General features: G+C 41.2%; 1 protein-coding gene across 4 annotated transcripts in view; it reads right to left on the reverse strand.

The window, feature by feature from the left end:
• Positions 1 to 3,253: 3,253 nt before the first annotated feature.
• RXRG (retinoid X receptor gamma) overlaps positions 3,254 to 20,516 on the reverse strand; it is a 160,214-nt gene continuing 142,951 nt past the window's right edge. For all 4 annotated transcript variants that reach the window (XM_036753896.1, XM_036753897.1, XM_036753894.1 and 1 more), the window contains exons 7-10: positions 13,510 to 13,642; positions 12,991 to 13,082; positions 10,725 to 10,830; positions 3,254 to 3,758 (exon numbers count right to left, since the gene is read on the reverse strand). In XM_036753896.1, the coding sequence (XP_036609791.1) occupies positions 3,611 to 3,758; positions 10,725 to 10,830; positions 12,991 to 13,082; positions 13,510 to 13,642 (479 nt within the window). In that variant the 3' untranslated portion in view covers positions 3,254 to 3,610. The remainder of the gene's footprint in view (positions 3,759 to 10,724; positions 10,831 to 12,990; positions 13,083 to 13,509; positions 13,643 to 20,516) is intronic.

Here is a 20,516-nt window from a genome sequence, read left to right on the forward strand (position 1 = left end):
ACAATCCATGGTGGGGAGAGAAATTATTTACTCCAGGAGTCCTAAGTGTGGCACCAATAAGTCATCTGTACACTCGCCAGTGATTTATGCCTGAGGAGAGAGAGAAGGCCTATAACCAAATTCTTGGGCCACCATTTCCACACAGGTCATGGGAAATGCACATTTCCTAAGAAAAGTATGTGAGAAGCATCAGAAATTAGATTTCTGTCTTAGCACTTCATTTCCCAGCCCAGGAAATCCTGAACTTTTCTTGATGAGATCAGGTTCATTTTCTGAAGGTCCTAGATAATAGATAGATAGATAGATAGATAGATAGATAGATAGATCAATAGATGATAGATGAATAAATAAATATAATATATGCATGTATACGTATATATATATGTGTGTGTGTATGTGTGTGTACATGTGTGTATGTCTACAATTCAGGCTTCAGACACTAGCTGTGTGACTCTGGACAAGTCACTTAACTCTGTTTGCCTCAGTTTCCTCATGTATAAAATGAACTGGAGAAGCAAATTGCAAACTACTGTAGTATCTTTCTCAAGAAAATCTCAAAGAGGGTCCAAAAAAAGAAGAGTGTATATATATATATATATATATATATATATATATATATATATATATATATATATATATATATACACATATATATATATACACACACACACACACACATACACATATATATATACATATATGCCTGTATGTATATATGTAAATATATATCCTAGAGATAGAAGAATCAATTCTTTTCTTTATTTGTATATACATATATAATACATACACATATAAACATACACACACATATATATAATAGATAAGTGAGTGTATTATATATGTATATACACATAAAGAAAAGGATTCATTCTTCTATCTCTAGGATCCAATATAAAATCCTCTATTTGACCTTCAAAGCCCTTCATAGCCTAGCTTCTTCCTACTTTCTCCATCTTCAACTTACTCACTTCTCCATGGATCAACACTAGCCTCTTTTCTGTTACTTCTATGTACACCCCATCTCTTGACTGATCATTTTTGCTGGCTGTCCTTCATGGCTGGAATATTCTCTTTCCTCTTCTCTTTCCTGCCTCCTGACGCTGTTCGGGTCTCAGATAAAGTCCCGTCTTCAAGAGGAAGTCTTCAATCTTAATGCCTTCCCTATAAGACTACCACCACTTTATGGTATATATAGTTTATTTGTGTGTAGTTGATGGTATGTTGTCTCCCCCAAACAGACCTTGAGCTCCTTTGAGAGGAAGCACAAGGTTTTTGCCATTTTTGTATCCCCAGAGTTTAACACAGTGCCTGGCTCATAGCAGGTCCTTAATAAATGCTAGTTTACTGATTGACTGATACGCATGTTGTCAGGAAACACAGCTACTGCCATTCATATTCCTTTGTCCTTGGGAAAGAAATCCCTGTGAGCTGAAGATAGGAGTTCTTAGGCTGGTGGTAGTGACAGGCTTACAGACTGGTCAGGTAAGGCTTTGATATCCATTGAGAGAGTAAGATCCAGCTAGGTTCCAGACCTGAAATCAAGAACTGAGTTCAAATTTTGCTGCAGGCAATTACTAGTGTGACCTGTGTGTCATTTTTAACTGTGTGTCACTTTTAACTTCTCTCCCTCTCAGATTCTTCATCTGTAAAATGGGGAGAGAATAAGCATTTATATATCACCTATTATGCGCCAAGCACTGTACTAAGCACTTTTGTTTTTCACAAACATTATTTCATTGGATCCTCATAATAACCCTGCAAGGTAGGGACTGTTATTCCTTGTTATAGTTGAGAAAACTGAGGCAACAGAAGTTAAGTGACTTGCCCAGGGTCACATAGCTAGTAAGTATCTGAGGCCACGTCTTCTTGAATTCAGGCCTGGTGGTCTATCCACCTCACCACCTAGATGCCTAATGGTACCTACCTTCTGGGGTTCTGTGAGGAGAAAATGAAATAATATTTCTGAAGAACTTTGCAAACCTTAAAGAGCTACATAAATGCTAGTCATGATGATGATGACGATGACAATGATGATGATGAAGGTGATGGCGATGAATTGTCTGAAGAGACTGGGCACTCTTGACCTGACAAAGGAGATAAAATGTTTCAGTCCTTTCTCTTATTTTTCGGTGGTGGTTAGTGATAAGAGATTGCTTTCCCCTCAAGAATAAGGTTATTTTCTTACTGACTCAGGATACTACTCATGTGCTTTGCTTGGAATAAACTGAAATATGAAGTCTTTAATTATACATATCGTATGCTCATCGACCTATAGCTGGGGACCTCAGCGGCCATGTGTCATTTTAGAGATGAAGAAACAGAGGGCCAGAGAAGACAAGGGACTTAGCCAAGCTCACTCAGTCACTGGATCATAGAATCACAGACCCAGAGTTGGAAGGCACCTTAGGAGTCATTGAATCCAACTGCCTCTTATTTGATAGACGAGGAAACTGACGTGTAAAGAGATGAAGTAATTTACCCAAGGTCAGACAGATTCTAAGCATCAGATAGGATTTAAAACGGTTCTGGCACTCCAAGTTCATCAGGCTTCCCACCATTCTCTGCTGCCTCCCCATCACTATTTGGTTCACATAAAAATAACAAGAAGATTCCCTCAAATAGATATCTCTATTAGGGAATTTTAAATATGACTCAGTGTCTAAACACAATCCCATTTATTCATAGCATTCCTGGAACACACCCATGATATAAGTGTCTCCTTTGAGAAACATACTCCCTACAGAGGAAGGGTGGGTTTTCTTTTACTTATTCATGACATATCTTCTTGATCCATTCCTCGAGAAAGGAAGCCAGTGATTTAATACCTTCGGCCCATCTGCAAATGGTTTAGCCCACTCAGAACTTTCTCATAATCCTATTCCTCTCCTCCACACTTACGAGTAAGTTTTCTCAAATTATATGGGGCTCAAATCAAATAAGGCATGGCCTATGTCTGTCTAGGAGGCTGAGAAAACTCCTTTAATGTCAATTCATGAAACGCATTCCTAGGGATCCCACTGAGATGTCAACATTCCCAAGGATTAAACATTAGGGCTTCCTTGTGCGACAGTGCTGTCCAGGGGCATGATAGGAAGCTTGAGGACTCCCCAAATGCCTTCTGAAATAATCAGTCCAAACCCAATCAGACCTAGACATCTAGAGATGAAACCTATCCTTGGCCACTTCCCCCAGCCAACTCCTTCTAATGGAGGGTTATTCTATTCCATAACATACCTCACAAGACAGCAAGCGCCAATGTCATATATTATTTTATTATTTGTATTTCTTTGTCTTCTGTGGAAAGTGAAAAAATAATTTAAACCAATTATATGTACAGAGTGTTTGGTTAATGACCCAAGAACCATCAGAAAGGCCAGAACCCCTCAACCCCTTTCTAGCAAGGAACAGTTAAGTTTATCATCTATGCAAAACTCCACCTAAAAAGGTCTCATGTGTAAAAAGGCTTTCTTTATTACAAGCTGTCACATTACGGGGATGGGAAGAGAGTCAAGGTTGGTGGGAGGCTGGGAGGAGAGTATGCAGAAGAGGGGGATCACAGGATCCTGGGCCCTGGAGTGTCCCCAGGTATGATGAGGGAAAACTGATGGATTCAGGTAATCTGGAGTGGGGTTTCCAGCATCTCCATGAGAAAGGTATCAATGGGTGTGTCTCCAATGAGCTTGAAGAAGAAAAGGTGCTCAAGACATTTCAAGCCAATGGACCGGAGGGCTGGGAGTCGAAGCAGGAGCTTGGCAAACCTGGAAAACGATATAAAAAATGAGTGACAGTGATGCTGCTGGGGTAGATTTTAGTTAGACACAAGGAAGAACTATTGGAGTAAAAGAAAGCCCTAACTGCCTCTGAACTTCATAGTCCCCTCTATCAACAAGGATTTGTTGTTAACCCCCTACAGCTAGGTGGTACAGTGGTTAGAGATCCAGGCCTGGAGTCAAGGAGAGCTGAGTTCAAATCCAACCTCAGACACTTAACTAGCTGTGTGACTTTGGGCAAGTCACTGAATCTGTATCTGCCTCAGTTTCCTCATCTATAAATTAAGGATAGTAATAGCACCTACCTCCCGGGGTTATTATGAGGATCAAATAAGATAGCAATTATAAGGCACTTAGCACAGTGTCTGGCACATGGTAAGCCATATGTAAATGTCAGTTATTATTGCTAAGTACCCAGCACTGTGCTAAGCTTAGCTGAGGCAGGGGCAGGGCAAAGAGACACAGAAGGGATCATAATAGTAGCTGACAGTTACAGAGGGTTTCAAGATTTACAAAGCACTCTACACATGTCACATCACCTGATCTCCTAGTGACTCGGTGAGGCAGGGGCTTTTATCATCTTCATTCTACAAATGAGGAAACTGAGGCAGGCAGCAGTTAAGTGACTTGCTTAGGATAATAGCTAGTAAGTGTCCAAGGTGAGATTTGAACTGAAGTCTTCCAGACTCCAAGCCCAGCATTCTATTTACTGTACTGTACTGTATTCACCTAAAGAAAGAAAGCATTGTTCTATCCACAAAGAGGTTATATACAGCAGTATAGTTGAGAAACAAGACATGCGCAGATACATACACCCATACATACACACGCACACATATACATATATATATATATATATATATATATATACATATATACACAAACATATCCACATGAATGCATATGAAATAATGCCGGAAACTTCCCAGCCATTTTGACTTTGTCACCTGAATGCTGGCCATCCTCTTCCTCAGCTGACCACCAGAATTCAGACCATGCACTGGAACCCTGGGCTATGAGAGCCTTATCCTGCTCAGAACCAGGCCATCCCTTCCTTCCCAGCCATTTCCAACTATGTCATCCCAGCCATCCCAGCTGCCCCTCCACACTCTCCTAATTCCTCCTTTATATATTATTGCTTTCCTCACTAAAACTAGAATGTGAGCCCTTTGAAAGCAAAGTCTTGCTTGTTTGTATGTGTATCCTTAATACTTAACATAGTGCCTGACACCTGGTAAGCACTAAATAGCCCATGACATCCCAAGTCCCAGAAATACCTCTACCCTAATACCTTCCTCTTCCACTTGGTGAATTCCCATCTAGAAACTCCATTAGAGAAAGTGCCCCTGCCAGCCATGCTCACTTCTAACCTGGCTCAGCTGCAGATTCTCCAGACTTTTTCTCCACCATGTCCACAGGCAGGTACCTTCCCCTCTACCCATTTTTTTTGTTTTTTTATGAGTTGTCCTCTCTCATTAGAATATAAACTCTTTGAGGGTAGAGATAATTTTTCCTTTTGTGTGCATTTACATTAATAGTACAGAACCTGGTGCTTAATAAATGCTTTATCTATCTATCTAGCATCTCTCCATCAATCTACTGATCTCTATTTCATTCCTTCATTCGCTCATTCAGAAACAAGTGATCCATTATAGGGCGCAGACTGTAAGCAATATCCCAACTTTCAGAAGGGAAGGATCTGAATAGCCTGAGGTTAATCTGGACCCACTTTGGCCTCTCTCTTTTTCTGCTGCAGCCTTGCAATTTTCCTGAGTTCCTGCCTATTCACCCCCTCTCCTTCCAAAGCCCTGAGTTCTTTTCTTCAATAAAGTGTTGATGGTTCTAACATTCCACTTTTCTTCATACAGTATGTTCCCAGATTTTTAAAATATTATTTTGGAAATGGGATAACTCCAGTCATCACTTATAAGAGAAAGCTCAAGGACCATGGGGGAGCAGTTTGTTCATCTGCAATAGTAATTTCCAACTTCGATTGTAGATGCCTATAGTGTGATAATGTCATTATGGAGGGTGGATGAGGCAAAGCTTTCAAAATAGAATTTTACAGATGTGGTAGGGTTGCTACTGCAGACAGGTTGGGAATTCCTCCTCTATCTATATGGACAATTTAAAACTCTATGCTGACACATCACTTTAGAGCTACATTCCAAATATTGTTGTCCTTTGTCCTTCTTTTTTGGAGAAGACCAATGACCTCACAGGATGATGTCTTGACTTGTGCTCAAATTGGATGTGAGACAGAGTCATCAGCCTCACTCTCTCTTCCTGAGTCATCTGAGTCTAGTGGCAAGACAAGAGTTAAGATGCCTTGTGATGGCCCAGGATGCAGTGGGTGACCTTGGTGTCTCCTATGTCTGACCAAGCTCTGAGAACTCCACAACATGGGCTGCAGCTGCCTTCATGGTCCTTGGAATAAATTGTGTCATCTGCACATTCCACCAAAAAAAGTCATAACTTTAGGCATGATAATATATGTTGTTATGGTGATATGGAGAAACGTCATGTCACTGAAAGTGAGGAAATCTAACTAGTTTTACCACTTACTGGCTGAGTGACTTTGGACAAGTCACATCACCTCTTTAAATTGCAACTTTTTCATCTATAAAACAAATGAGGTTGAACCAGATGATTTCTAAGCTCCCCACCAAATCTAATATGCTATGATTTGACAAAATATTAAAATCCATGTGCCTACATTTCTAGAACTTTTAATAATAATAATAATAATAATATTTATTACTAAACAATATCTAACATTTCCCTAGCACTTTGATGTTGATAAAGCTCTTTACACAGATTATCTCATTTAATCATCACGACAACCCCCCTTATACAGATTAGGAAACTGAAAGTGAAAAAGGTTAAAAGACTTGCCCAGGGTCACATAACTAGTAAGTTTCTAAGGCAAAATTTGAACTCAGTTCTTCCTAGTTCTAAGTCCCATGTTCTACCCACTATGCTACAAAGCTGTCTGAATGTAAATTACCTCTGAGGCTAATGAAGTCCTTGGAGACCATCAGGTCACAACTCAGTAACTCACTTCCTGAGATGCACTGAATTCTACCTTATATCAGGCCCTGAGTATTGCTTCTCCCTTCTCACCTCACCTAACAGGCTCCATATTGGGAAAAACCATGGTCAAAAGTCTATAGAAATGGCCTTGCCAGACAATTCAGGATTTATGTCATTCAGGTTAAGTTGGCTTTTTCTGTTTGAATGATCTGGGTGATTGGGCAATCCAGACAATTGCTGAGCACCACTAAGGCATATGCATAGAATATGCCCACTTCTGTGAGTGCCCAAGTTCAGACACACTGCATTTCCTCTATAGCAAGGGTTCTTAACCTGGGGACTGTGAACATTTAAAAAATATATATTTTGACAACTATTTCAACATAATTGATTTCCCTTGCAATGATATGTATTTAATTTTATGCATTGAAACCCCTCATTCTGAGAAGGGGTCCCTAATCTTCACTAAAGAATTCGATAGTACAACAAAGTTGAAGACACCCAATCCCCCACCCACATCCCACCCATTCTATACAGTTCAGCTGGGACGTAGACATAGCAGCCTTTGTTCTTGCAGGTCATTAAGACAACGGGCAGACCATTGTGCACACCCATTAGGAGAGTTCTTGACCCTTACTTTAGGGATTTGGGTTTGTGCCAGTGAAAACAGCAAAATGTTCCCTAGGGCTCTTCCTTTCTGGATCTGTAGGCAACAGGGAAGAAGGGCAGGTTCTCATTCTAAGCTGTTCAGTGTACCACCAGGGGGCAGCACACTCCCATTAAGGAGATGCCTCTGTTTGCTCCTTTTGCCAATCTACTCTTAGAGAAATACCTATACACAGGTGAACCTGCTGCCCAGAGGTGTAAATGATAGGAAGGCCACCCCCTCAGCCCACTCTACTAGACACAGCACCCCCCCCGCCCCGTGTCGGAGATGTGAATCGTGTCCAGATTTCCTTCAATGAGCCTCTGCAGTGATCACTTACAATCCTAGATTCAATTCATGAAACCAACCAATGGGCACCACATATTCTTAGAGGCACTGGTAAGTGGCAAGTGGTCAAATTCTGCCTAAGACACTAGCTGAATGACCTTGAGCAAGTCACTTAAGCCCTGTCTTCCAAGTTTCCTCATCTTCAAATTGAGAGGGTTGAACTGGATGGCTTTCTGAGTACTTTTCAGCTCCAAATCTATGACCCTATATTAGGGATCCTTAATTGGGCTTACATTCACCTCTAAGGGCAGAGGGGTGGTGCAGTGGATAGATGCTGGTTCTGGAGTCAGGAAGACTCATTTTATGAGTTTGAATCTGGCCTCAGACAATTAATTAGTAGCTATGTGACCCTGGGCAAGTCACATAAGTTTGCCTCAGCTTCCTCATCTATAAAATGAGCTGGAGAAGGAAAAGGCAAACCACTCCAGTATCTTTGCCAAGAAAACCCTAACTGGGGTCATAAAGAGTCAGATACAAGTGAAAATGACCAAACAACAATCACCTCTAAGACCAAAAATCTGGTCCTTGGGTTTAGCATTGTAGAATTTCAGAGTAAGAAAGGACCTGAGAGGTCATGTAGTCTGGGAGTGTCAAACATACAGCCCACAATACTCCCAGAGTGCAACCTGAACAGGATCAAAATGTGATTGGGAAATATTCAACAAAACAAATAAAAATGCAAGACAGCTAATATTCTTATGTTGTCATTTAAATTAATACGCAGCCCACATGGATTTTATGTATTGTTTAATGGCCCCTGTTTCTAATTGAGTTTGACACAAAACCCCTGACCCATGCATGAATACCTTTCACTATATCCTAATAGGCTGTCATCTAGTCTTTGTTTGGAATATTTTTAGTAATGGGGAACTCATTATCTCCTTGAGATTTCCCATTCCATTTCTGGATAGCTCTAATTGTGAATATATAATAGAAATCTGTTTCCTTTGAACTCTCAGATATAGGCTTCAGTTCTTCCCTCTGGAGTTCTGTTTAAGATACTAATTGCTCCATTAATTTAAAATAACACTTTCTTTTGCCACATATTGGTAGGATTTGAATTCAAGTGTTTTTGACTTCCAAGCCCAACATTCTATCCACTCTGCTACCTAGTGGCTACAGATGGAAGTACAGTCACAATCCTTCACATCATCCTTTTAGAGCTAAAAGAGATTGCAGAGGTCATAGGATCTAAGATTTAGAGCTGAAAGATTCTTTAGAATCAGCCTGGTCCAACCTCTTTATTTTACAAATGGGGAAGCTGAGGCTCATAAAAATCAACTGATTTGCCCAAGGTCACAAAGGCAGTAAGTGGTAGAGCCTGTATCATCTCATCCCATTTCCCCAACAAAAATAAAAGACTATAGATGATTTAAAAGAAGAAACAAAAAGCTTCTTCTCTGGTCTGTTCCTAGGAAACAACTTATGCCAAAAAAAGTTTAGAAATAAATTAAGGGGAATGGTAAACTCTAGAGATTAAGACTGAAGAACAAACATCTGCTTCATTTTCCCCCTGCTTCTTCTCCTCCTCCTTCTCCTTCTCCTTCTCCTTCTCCTTCTCCTTCTCCTTCTCCTTCTCCTTCTCCTTCTCCTTCTCATTCTCCTTCTTCTTCTTCTTCTTCTTATTCTTCTTCTTCTTCTTCTTCTTCTTCTTCTTCTTCTACTTCTTTTCCTCCTCCTCCACTTCTTCTTCCTCTTCCTCCTCCTCCTCCCCTTCCTCTTTCTTCTCCTTCTCCTCCTCTTCTTCCTTCTCTTCTTCCTCTTCCTCCTCCTCCTTGTCCTCCTCCTCCTCCTCCTCTTCCTCCTCCTCCTCTCTTCCTCCTTCTCCTTCTCTTTCTCCTTCTCCTTCTTAAGAGAAGGAAGGTAATTGATGTCATATTCTCCCCTAACCTGCCAATGCCTTCTTTATGAGTTTTTATCAGTCCACAAATATTTGTTCACGCCTGGACACACACAAAGCACTTTGATAACTGACAAGAAGGCTATCACGTAAATATGACTGAGTCTTGGCACTCCAGGACAGAATATCAATATGTAAAAAAATTTAAAAACCAATATGCCATGTCACAAGGCAGCTCTTGATTAACAAAGAAGTATGATGGCAAGAAGGTTTCATGGAAATTTTGGACATGAGCTGAGTCTCAAGGGGTCCATAGGGTTTGAGAAGGCAGAAATCAGGAAAAGTTTTCCAAGTAAGGAAGAATGGAATGAGAAAAGGTTTGGAGGCAGGAAATCATGATGGGACAATAACAGCAAGGGCAGTTTAGAATAATGGGTTCCCTTGGGTAAGCTACATTTGTATCAACACTGGTTTAAGGCACCAACCCTTTTAGACCATAATAGTGGTATCAGCGATGATGGCTAATGCTTACACCATCCATAATGAAGAAGCAGTGTAGGGAGAGTGGATGGAGAGCTGGTTTCTGAGTCAGGAGGGCCTGGGTTCAAGTCTTGTGTCAGCAGATACAAACCAGTTACGTGATCATGGACAAGTCACCTAATATCCCTGTACCCCAGGCAACTCTCTAAGACTACAAGTTATAAGTGATTTGCCAATCAGTATCAGAGGAGGAAGTTACACACCAGGAATTCTCTACACCTTTGAAATCATAGGTCTAGGTGAAATTCCCATATCCATGGTGTTTTCTATTTCCAGATACTGATAACAAGCAAAAAACCAAAACATCAGGGGGAAAATATTGATGTACACAGTACACAGCTCCCTGTGTAGAAGATTGTACAGCGCCCTGTGCAAGAATCCCCAATACCCTGCCCACCCCATCTTTACCAAGGATTTCCCATATGGGTCAACTTGACCCAGCCCCTCCCCCCTGTCTATTGCATTCCCCTTCCAAAACAGGTTGGAAATTTCTGAGAACACAGCCCTTTGGGCAGAGCTGCCAACTCACATCCAGATGTTGACTCACCTGCCAGGCTGATCAGGGTATTTCTGTTTAGTGTATGCTTCAAGAGTAGCATAAACCTTCTCTCGGAGAGCTTCCACTTCAGAGGGATTGGACAAACCCTTAGCATCTGAAAAAAAGACCAACTCAGATTGTGCTCCTGGATAAAAACAGGAGACTAGAGCAGCTGACTATTCACACTGATTTTCCAGAGGGACAGGAAGGAAACTGTGATGTAAGTTTGAGAACCTTCACACTCCCTTTCCTTGACTCTTCTCTAGTGCCACGTCCCTACCTAATAATCTGGAGCAGAGACATTAAGGTCTATTAGTGCCTTCATGTGTTACCCTCTCATGTGTGAGGCTGCCATTTTAACAATGGCTTGCAAGAAACAATGCTTAACCTAAAGGGATGAATCTCTTCTGTCTCCCTAGGTGGGGCAATGGGTAGAGCACTGAGCCTGGGATCAGGAAGACCTATGTTTAAATTTGGCCTCAGATGATTAGTAGCTGCGTGGCCCTGGGCAAGTCAATTGCCTCCTGACTACTTTAGGTTCTTCATCTGTAAAATGGGGATAATCCCAACACCGAACTCCCGTGGTCGTTGTCAGGAACAAACAAGCACTGTAAAATGCATAGCACGGTTCCTGGCACCTAGCAGGCACTTAACAAATGCTTATTTGCTTCCTTCTTTGGGAATTTCCCAGAACCAAAGTCCACAGGTGAGAAGATGAGAGTTTTACTTGAAGTAGGGAGAGATGGGAGGGGAGAGGTGTCAGGCTTTCCCCATGCCCTTCAAATCGTACCAACTGCATGGCTGCCTATCTGACCAGGACTAGCCCTTGAATGGCCCACTGCTTACCCTACACCATTGACTTGTGGTTGTTGTTCAGTCATTCCAGTCGTGCCCAACTCTTCATAACCCTGTTTGGGGTTTTCTTGGCAAAGATACTGGAGACATTTGCCATTCCCTTCTCCAGCTCATTTTACAGATAAGGAAACTGAGGCAAACAGGATGAAGTGGTCAGGGTCACACAACTTGTCTGAGGCCAGATTTGAATTTAGGAAAATGAGCCTTCATGATTCCAAGCCAAGCGCTCTATCCACTGCGCCACCTAACTGCTCATAATTAAAACTAGCTAATTCTACAGCTAGAATGCTCCACCACCAAAGGCCTTCCCAGTCGCTTCACTGAATCGCGGAGATGACCCCAAGGTCTCAAAGCTGTGTGGGGGGAGGGGGAGCTTGGGCAGGTCCTTCAAGTTCAGTCCCATCAACTGTCTGATTCTGGAATCCAACAACTAATCAATAAACAAATATTTAATAAATACCTGTTAGGTGGCAAGCACTGGTCAAGGTACTGGGGATGCAAAGACAAAGAATGAAAACAATCTCTACTTGCAGTGAGCACGTACAGGATGTCCCAAAAGTCTTGGTGCTATCTTAAGTTATCTGCACCAAAACTTTTGGGACATCCTATACATTATCAGACAGGACTGTATGTGTCTAGGTATGTGTGTATGTACTACATATGTGTGTCTATATGTATAATGTGTAGTATAGCTACGAGGTAGTTTGGGAGGAAGGGCACTAATAGTTTGTGGTGGGGGAAGGTCAGCAAAGACTTCACGGAGAAGGCATTTTGGTGTTTGTTGATAGGATATAAAATGCTTTGTAAACTCTAAAGCACTTGACATATGTAGTATTATTACTGTTATCAGTATTATCATCATCGTTCTTTACCAATAGCCCTTCTTCTTATCGAAATAACTTCATGAGGGCAAGGAACATGTAATTCTTAATCTGTATCACCCCACCCCCGGCTCGGGACTGCATTCTGCATGGAGCGGTTAGTTAATACCTGTCTCCTAAATTGACCTGGCAAGGCTGACCCGGAGGACTGAGCCCACAAAAAAAAGAAATGATAATCAGAGTAGCCAGCATTTACATAACACTTTTAAAGTGATATATATATATATATATATATATATATATATACATACACACACACATATATGTATATGTTTATATATATACATATATGTATATGTTTATATATATATATATATATATATATATATACACATAGTTATCTCATTTATTCCTCACAACAGCTCTGTCAGGTAGGTGCTATTACTCTTTTCATTCTATAGAAGGGGAAATTAAGCCTGAGAGAGATGAGAGGTGGAGCGATAAGAACTGAGGCAGGATTGGAACTCAGGTCTCCCTGACCCCAAGTCCAGCACTCTCTGCACTGGCTGCCTCAGAGGACCTTAACACAGTGGACTTACCTGGGTTAAAAAGGACAATGGCCCGAAGGCAGCCTAACTCAGATTTATCCATCTGCATGTCTTTCATTTTAGAAACCAGCTCGGTGAGAACTCTGTTCACAGGAAGCAAGAAGAGGTGATCATTACAGGGAGAAAATGCCAGGCATAGAGCCAAGCTACAGAACCAGGGCAGAGAAGTCCATGGGTATAGACTCAGGGGAGTTATTTTTATATTATATTTATATTATTTTTATATTATATATAAATATATATTATATTATATATTATATATAAATATATGTACACAAGCATACATATTTGTATGTACATGTATGCACATGTGCTTATAACATGTATATACATTATAGATGTGTATGTATACACATACACATATGTTTGTTTTCTATCTTGCCAGCTGAGGCACAAAAAGCAAAGTATGGCTGCTTCGCCTATGCCAGATCAGCCTCAGCCTTTGTGCTGCCAGGTCCTACCCAGAGTACAAACTCCAACCCAGGTATTCAGGAGGAGAAAGGAAAGTACCTGTCAAAGATGGACCCGACCCCGGCACTGTGCGCACTGCTTCGGTGAACGTGCAGACCAGTGGCGAGGAGGATCCCATCCTGTACAGACACCGAGCGATGGGAGAAGGAGGCAATCAGCAGTTCATTCCAGCCTGAGAGAACAAGAAAGGAGAGGGAGCTGGGTGAAAGCCAACCCTTTTAACCCAGAAATAATCACAACAACAACATGACACGTTTTTCGCAATTGTAGCCTTGTTTGAAGTTAACTGCTTTGCTATAGAGAAAGATTTTATCAAACCCATTTGATGGATTGGGAAACCGAAATACAAAGAGATTAAAAAACTTGCTTAAGGTCATGCAGTTAACTAATGGAAGAGCTGAAAATAGATATTCATGTACTCTTTTGTATGCTATGGTGGCTTTCGTACTTCCTAGCATGGTGGCCAGGGGGTAAAGAACATGTCTTCTGAGCAAATTAGTCCAGAGATATAAAAATTTATCTATCTATCTATTCGTGTATGTAGAAAAAGAGAGAGAGAAACAGAGACAGAGAGACATTGAGAAACAGAGTGGCAGAGACAAGAGAGAGACACAAAGACAGAGACAGACAGACAAGAGAGAACCTACTATTTGCAAGGCACTGTACTAAGAATGGAGGAGAACACAAAGAAATATAAGATGTATCTTCCCTAATCTAATTCCATTTCTTTGGCACCCCCAATAACACTTCCCATAATGCTTCACACATGGTTGTTTACCTGCCCACATCATCCATCTCTATTAATCTTTCTTAATTCAGCCATTAGATGACGATTACACAACTAATTTCCCTGCAAGTCATTTATTCCCCATTCAAGTACTGATCGCCTAGCACTACACTGGACGCTTTTCAAGATACAAAGAAGGATGATGTAATCTCCAACTTTTTTTGGAGCCTATTGTCTAGCAGAGGTTCCTGGTTCATATCCAGGTGCCCCCTCCTGGCTCAATAGATAAAGCGCTGGGCCTGGAGTCAGGAAGATCTGAGTTCAAATCTGGCTTCAGACATTTACTCTGTGATCCTGGGCAAGTCACTTAACCTCTGTTTGCCTTTATCCACTGGAGAAGTAAATGACAAGGTGCTCTAGTATCTTTGCCAAGAAAACTCCATGGATGGTACGGTCCATGGGCTCATGAAGAGTTGGACACAACAGAATGACTGAACAACAAATAGTCTAGCAGGAACAAATGAAAGCATTGTTTCAAAAGTCAAAGACACACAGGATATTCTTGGGCTAAATGGTGTTCAAGGCTTGGAAATAAGTGATGAGAAGCATTGTCCTCCTCCTACAGTGGAATACATAGGGGGAAGAAACACCTTTCCATATAACCTTTTAAAAATAAATGTACAGAACATTACCATAAGGGGCGGAGCCAAGATGGTGGCTGGTAAGCAGGAACTCGTGTGAGCTCCCTACCGAGTCCCTCCAAAAACCTATAAAAAATGGCTCTGAACCATTTCTAGAATGGCAGAACCCACAAAACAGCAGAGGGAAGCAGGGCTCCAGCCCAGGACAGCCTGGATGGTCTCTGGGTGAGGTCTATCCCACACGGAGCTGGGAGCTGGGAGCTGGGAGCTGGGAGCTGGGAACGGAGTGGAGCAGAACCCAGCCTGAACGGCATGGACCATCCAGACCAGAAGCCGGGCGGAGGGGGCCCTAGTGCCCTGAATCAGTGAGCTGCGGCAGTTACCAGACTCCTTAGCCCACAAACACCAAAGACTGCGGAGAAGTTAGTGGGAAAAGCTGCGGGAGTAGAAGGAGTTCGCGGTTCGGCTTCGACCCCCGGGGGCAGCGGAGGTGGGGCAGCTACAGCTGTTGTTACTTCCGGCTCCAGGCCCACCTGGTGGGAGGAATTAAGTGGCGGATCAGAGCAGGAGTGCAACAGCCTGCTGAAGATCTAAGCCCAGGCCGGGTTAGGGGTTGGGGAAGGAGCAGTGCTGGTGTGGCAGAGCGGGCACCTCCCTCCCAAACATGGAACATAGAACTCTCTAGTCTACAAGCAGTCATACCCCACTGAAAAACTCAAAGGTCAAGTTAGTTGGCTGGGAATATGGCCAGGCAGCAAAAACGCACCGAGATTCAGTCTCAGACTTTGCATTCTTTCTTTGCTGACAAGGAAGACCAAAACATACAGCCTAAAGAAGTCAATAAAGTGCAAGAGCCTACACCAAAAGCCTCCAAGAAAAACATGAACTGGTCCCAGGCCATGGAAGAGCTCAAAAAGGATTTGGAAAAGCAAGTTAGAGAAGCAGAGGAAAAATTGGGAAGAGAAATGAGAAGGATGCGAGAAAACCATGAAAAACAAGTCAATGACTTGCTAAAGGAGACCCAAAAAAATACCAAAAAATACACTGAAGAAAACAACACCTTAAAAAACAGACTAACTCAAAAGGCAAAAGAGCTCCAAAAAGCCAATGAGGAGAAGAATGCCTTGAAAGGCAGAATTAGCCAAATGGAAAAGGAGGTCCAAAAGACCACTGAAGAAAATACTACTTTAAAAATTAGATTGGAGCAAGTGGAAGCTAGTGATTTTATGAGAAATCAAGATATTATAAAACAGAACCAGAGGAATGAAAAAATGGAAGATAATGTGAAATATCTCATTGGAAAAACCACTGACCTGGAAAATAGATCCAGGAGAGATAATTTAAAAATTATTGGACTACCTGAAAGCCATGATCAAAAAAAAAGAGCCTAGATATCATCTTTCAAGAAATTATCAAGGAGAACTGCCCTGATATTCTAGAGCCACAGGGCAAAACAGAAATTGAAAGAATCCATCGATCGCCTCCTCAAATAGATCCCAAAAAGAAATCTCCCAGGAATATTGTTGCCAAATTCCAGAGCTCCCAGATCAAGGAGAAAATACTGCAAGCAGCCAGAAAGAAACAATTTGAGTATTGTGGAAACCCAATCAGAATAACCCAAGATCTGGCAGCCTCTACATTAAGAGATCGAAGGGCTTGGAATACGATATTCCGGAGGTCAATGGAGCTAGGATTAAAACCTAGAATCACCTACCCAGCAAAACTGAGTATCATGCTCCAAGGCAAAATATGGACTTTCAATAAAATAGAGGACTTTCAAGCTTTCTCAGTGAAAAGACCAGAACTGAATAGAAAATTTGACTTTCAAACACAAGAATCAAGAGAAGCATGAAAAGGTAATCAAGAAAAAGAACAAGAAAAAGAAATTTCAAGGGACTTACTAAAGGTGAACTGTTTTGTTGACATTCCTACATGGAAAGATGATGTGTATGATTCATGAGACCTCAGTATTAGAGTAGCTGAAGGGAATATGCATATATATATATATATGTTTATGTATATATATATGTTTATGTATGAATGTGTATGTATGTATATATGTATGTGTATATATATAGAGAGAGAGAGACAGAGAGAGAGAGAGAGAGAGAGGGAGGGAGAGAGCAGACACAGGGTGAGTTGAAGATGAAGGGAAGATATCTAAAAGAAATAAAATCAAATTAAGGGATGAGAGAGGAACATACTGAGAGAGGGAGATAAGGAGAGATAGAATGGGATGGATTATCTCCCATAAAGGTGACAAGAGGAAGCAGTTCTGTGGGAGGAGGGGAGAGGGAGGATGAGGGGGGAATGAGTGAACATTGCTCTCATCAGATTTGGCCTAAGGAGGGAATACCATACATACCCAATTGGGAATCTTACCCCACAGGAAAGAAGAGGGAAGAAGATAAAAAAAAATGGGGGGGATGATGGAGGGGAGGACAGATGGGGGTGGAGGTAGTCAAAAACAAACACTTTCGAAAAGGGACAGGGTCAAGGGAGAAAATTCAATAAAGGGGGATGCGTTGGGAAGGAGCAAAATATAGTTAGTCTTTCACAACATGAGTAGTGTGGAAGGGTTATACATAATGATACACGTGTGGCCTATGTTGAATTGCTTGACTTCTTAGGGAGGGTGGGTGGGAAGGGAAGAGGGGAGAGAATTTGGAACTCAAAGTTTTAAAAACAGATGTTCAAAAACAAACAAAAATGTTTTTGCATGCAACAAGAAAGTAAGATACACAGGCAATGGGGCGTAAAAATTTATCTTGCCCTACAAGAAAGGAAGGGAAAAGGGGATGGGAGGGGGGTGGGGTGACAGAGGGGAGCGCTGACTGGGGAACAGGGCAACCAGAGTATACACCATCTTGGAGTGGGGGGGAGGGTAGAAATGGGGAGAAAATTTGTAACCCACACTCTTGTGAAAATCAATGCTGAAAACTAAATGTGTTAAATAAATTTTAAAAAAATTTAAAAAAATAAATAAATGTACATAATTAATGGCAGAAATTTTTCTTTTCATGTGCTAGGTATGTATGCATACATACGTGTATATACATATACATATATATATATATATATATATATATATATATATATACACACACACATACATATACTGCAGTGAAAACTTAAAGCCTCCTCCAACGGGCACCAAAAAATAGGAGATAACATTTCAAACACAGGGAAACACATTTTCAGAATTTAACTAGGATTCACAATACCTTGTCCTGGCTCATCAACGTATGATATGCTTGTGCCTGGGAGTTAGAATCCTACACATCCTTAAACCAATGCCTTTGCCTTCCTTAATCTCATCTGCACAATGGGAACCACAAGCGCGTTTTAATATGTTGGACTTTCATGACGCTAATTCCTCATTTTATCCGCAGTAATTAATTCTTATGATCTTGGAAAGTCATGCAAAATCTTATGCTGTTGTTGGCTAAGAGGACGTCTTCTACTTTTACTTCTTTTAAAACATGTTAAAAAACTTGTTTAAATCACAGGATATTAGACTTGGAGCTGGAAGGAACTTTCAAAGATATTAAACCCAATCCCATCATTTTAGAGATGAGGTAACTGAGGCCCAGAGAGGCTATGGGGTTTGTCCAAATTCACATAGCTCAATGACAGAGCCAAGGCAAGAACTCAAAGAAAGGATAAAATCTTTTATTGCATAAATGAAGACAAAGATAAAATTCCAAATCATCCATGACCCAGTGATATAGTAAAACTGAAATGTCAATAGTTAGTTACTAACAGACTCTGTCCTGGGAGATGGTTTTATTTGGGGAGGAAAGAGAATAGGTACTTGAGGGAAAAGGGCAAAAAAGAAAAGTCTGGAGGTAGCAATGGGAAAATCCATGTGCTTCACAATTTGGCCTAGAACTAGGTCTAAGTCCTTTTCTACGACTAGAAAATATGTCCTTTGTCAACCTGGTGACTAGAACATTGAAGTAGCTGTTCAAGACATCTCTTTGCCTGAGCAAAATTGGATTCTATTCACAGGCGTGCCTCTTTCTTTCATCACAGAGGTGGTTTTATGGCCATCAAGAGTCCTTTTATTAAAAAGAAAATTATTGTAGCCAAAATGGTGTACAAGCAGCAGCCCCGCTGAACTCTCCCAACATTCCCCTCCAAACAACTTTGAAATAACTCCTAAAGCCCAATTTTGGAGCAGCAGAGCCAGCAAAAGGTCAGAATGAGACATTTTTTTCCAGCCTACAACAACCTAGGAGGTTGACAGGAGAGATCTGTGACACCAGTGTCAGAGTCAGCTCAGAGGATGGCAGCAGCATATAAATATTAAATAATATTTTTTTAAAAAAGAAAAACAAAATTATCAGACTTCCTCATGTTTTCGGAATACCTGCATAGATGTGACTGAGAAGCAAAAAGTATGGTTTTTGTTGGTCTGTAAAGACAAACCCAACAAACTGGATTTTAAGCATGAGCACAAAGAATTAAAACAACAGAGGTGATCTAAAACAAAAGGAATAATAAACACCAGCAAATCAGCCATTTTTTTCTCCTTAGTATTATCTCATTGATGGGACTGTCAGGGTTCTGAGATCTCTGACATAGGAAGGCCTAAGAGAAGAGGGAAGTCCTCCCAAAGTTCTGACTGTCACTGACTTCATGGCAGATTCGACATTGCCCAAACTTTGCACATCCTCTACGCCAAGACCTCAGGTCGTTTATAGGAGAGCCTGACATACATTTCTCTAAAGACAAATGCCACATAAAGACACAAAAACACACGCGCGCGCGCGCCCACACACACACACACACACACACAGTGGGAGACACACACCTCCCCCAAGAATAACAAATCCCTGTGGTTGCTTTATTCTTCCCAAAAGAGGTCTTATCTGGTTCACTTCAAGAAACAGCAACAAAGTTAACAACACCACCACAATAAGCAGTAGGCAGGCTGACCTAACAAACAGCAGCCCAGAAGCTCTGGCCATCTTGACTTTAATTGCTTTCCTCAGAAAACCTCAGAGGGAAAGAGAAGCCAATACAATGTTCTGTGCTTTTGCCTGCTGTTTGTTGACCCCCCAGTTCAGAAGACCTTCTTCCTGAGTGTGGTCACGTAGGGACTGTTTCCCCTAATCTAAGTCTCTTCTCTATTCTGTTTAGCTATTGAGACAACTGAAAGGATTGTAGATTGTTTACAATTTTTTATCCTTTCCTCCCTAACACCAACTGCCCTGGTCAGAAAACTCCCAAATAAAAAATCATGTAAATGTTGTTATGATGCTTCTATTTGTTGCTGCCAGAAGACTATTCAGAAAAATTAAAGACAGTTTCACTGGCTGAGATTTTCTTCTAAAATGAGAAGATTGCTAAGTGTGGATCAAACTAGGCAACTATCCTGTCCCCAAGTGGCCCTTGGAATCATAACATTAAAGCGAATCTTCCTTTGGAAAAGGTCAAGAGCCCTAGCTCTCTAGCGTCACCAACCCCATACCTACTGAGTCTCAAAAGAAGCAAACATATGAGTTCCTTATGAACTTTAAATTTCTTGATACTGATTTCCCCAGTGCCTAGCACAGTGCCTGACATATAGTAGGTGCCACTTTATTCATTGATATACAATGTTTTTCATTATAGAAAGGAATTCAATGTAAAGATCTTTTTTCTTGCCAAACTATTCTACCAAATTAATATCC

This window comes from Trichosurus vulpecula, chromosome 4 (assembly GCF_011100635.1).
Source record: "Trichosurus vulpecula isolate mTriVul1 chromosome 4, mTriVul1.pri, whole genome shotgun sequence".
NCBI classification, from domain to species: domain Eukaryota; kingdom Metazoa; phylum Chordata; class Mammalia; order Diprotodontia; family Phalangeridae; genus Trichosurus; species Trichosurus vulpecula.